The sequence below is a fragment of the Nicotiana tomentosiformis genome, chromosome 6, assembly GCF_000390325.3.
Source record: "Nicotiana tomentosiformis chromosome 6, ASM39032v3, whole genome shotgun sequence".
Lineage (NCBI taxonomy): Eukaryota > Viridiplantae > Streptophyta > Magnoliopsida > Solanales > Solanaceae > Nicotiana > Nicotiana tomentosiformis.
The window spans coordinates 132,899,273-132,900,457 of NC_090817.1; the positions used below are offsets into that span (position 1 = coordinate 132,899,273).

Sequence of the window (1,185 nt, forward strand, 5' to 3'; positions counted from 1 at the left end):
CCCTCTTCTAAGCCATGACTTATGGCAAAAGAAATTTTCTTTAGGCCTCACTTGTGTAAGTATCAAAAGTCTGATCAAACCTCTGGTCTATTCTTGCAAAGAATAAATTGGAGTCTTAACTATCTCACGAATCCTTCCTCTTTTGTCGCTGTCAAAGTTCAACTACCGTACCATTTAAACCAAAATTTAATAATACATGCCTTTTAATTTAGCAAACTTCACCATCCCTTTCTTTAAAATGTGCCTCCCCAACATTTATCACTAGCTGCTAGCACATTCAAACCTCAGCAACATATTACGTGGTCATGGACTGGTTTTCATGGCTCTCCAAAACCAGCCTCGACCCTTCACTTGTTTATGAGTATGCCCTTATTTTTGCACACAATGAGCTTGTACAAGACGACATAGCTTACTTTAACCATGAATTTCTGCAAAGTATGGGCATTTGTGTAGCAAAACATAGGCTAGAAATACTTAAGCTTGCTAGGAAAGAGAAGAGTAAAAGCTCAAGAAATCATATGTTATGGCTAATATTAGCCATCAAGCAGGCAAAGAAACTTTTAGCTAAGCGCATGAAAATGTGGACTCGTCGACCAAATTCAAGTACTTTTGCCTTAGTGTGGTTGAGAAATTACAGTTCAAGACGGAAGGCAGCCATGTTGAAGAGGAATAAGAGGCGTTCGACAGCAGCTAAAGAGGAAACTCCTAGTGTTGTACCAGATAAAAGAACATTGATGCTCACAAATGGTAGTCCTTTTTTGGTTCAAGATTTTTCTGATGCCTTAATTAGCAGTTCTTCTAGCTCTCCTTTTGAGGGGTTTTGTAATGAAGAGATATTGGATGACATTGATGACGAGATTAAGTGGGATGCATTGTTTCAAGACTTGAAACCGACTTGAGTATGTATAAATTTAACTCTTTACCCTATATCTACTTGAACTGAAATGATGAACGATTAATCAATTAAAATTTGATCTTGGATTAACTGCTTGTCCTAATTAATGCTTTCAAATTCCTTACTATTAAGACTGATATGATCTCTCTGTGGTTGCACAGAGGCATACTTAGGAGTAAATACAACATATTTTAATTATAGAGCCAATTGGAGGCGTACGCTACTAATTCTATAGGAGTCTCTTACATGTGTTAGACTTGTTTCCCTTGGTTCATGCCCACCTTTTCTTA

General features: G+C 37.3%; 1 protein-coding gene across 1 annotated transcript; it reads left to right on the forward strand.

Annotated features, from left to right (window-relative positions):
• The first annotated feature begins 305 nt into the window (after positions 1–305).
• On the forward strand, positions 306–899 carry LOC104095710 (uncharacterized). Its single transcript, XM_009601895.4, has one exon. It carries the CDS (start codon positions 306–308, stop codon positions 897–899), a length of 594 nt encoding a protein of 197 aa, XP_009600190.1.
• Positions 900–1,185: the final 286 nt, after the last annotated feature.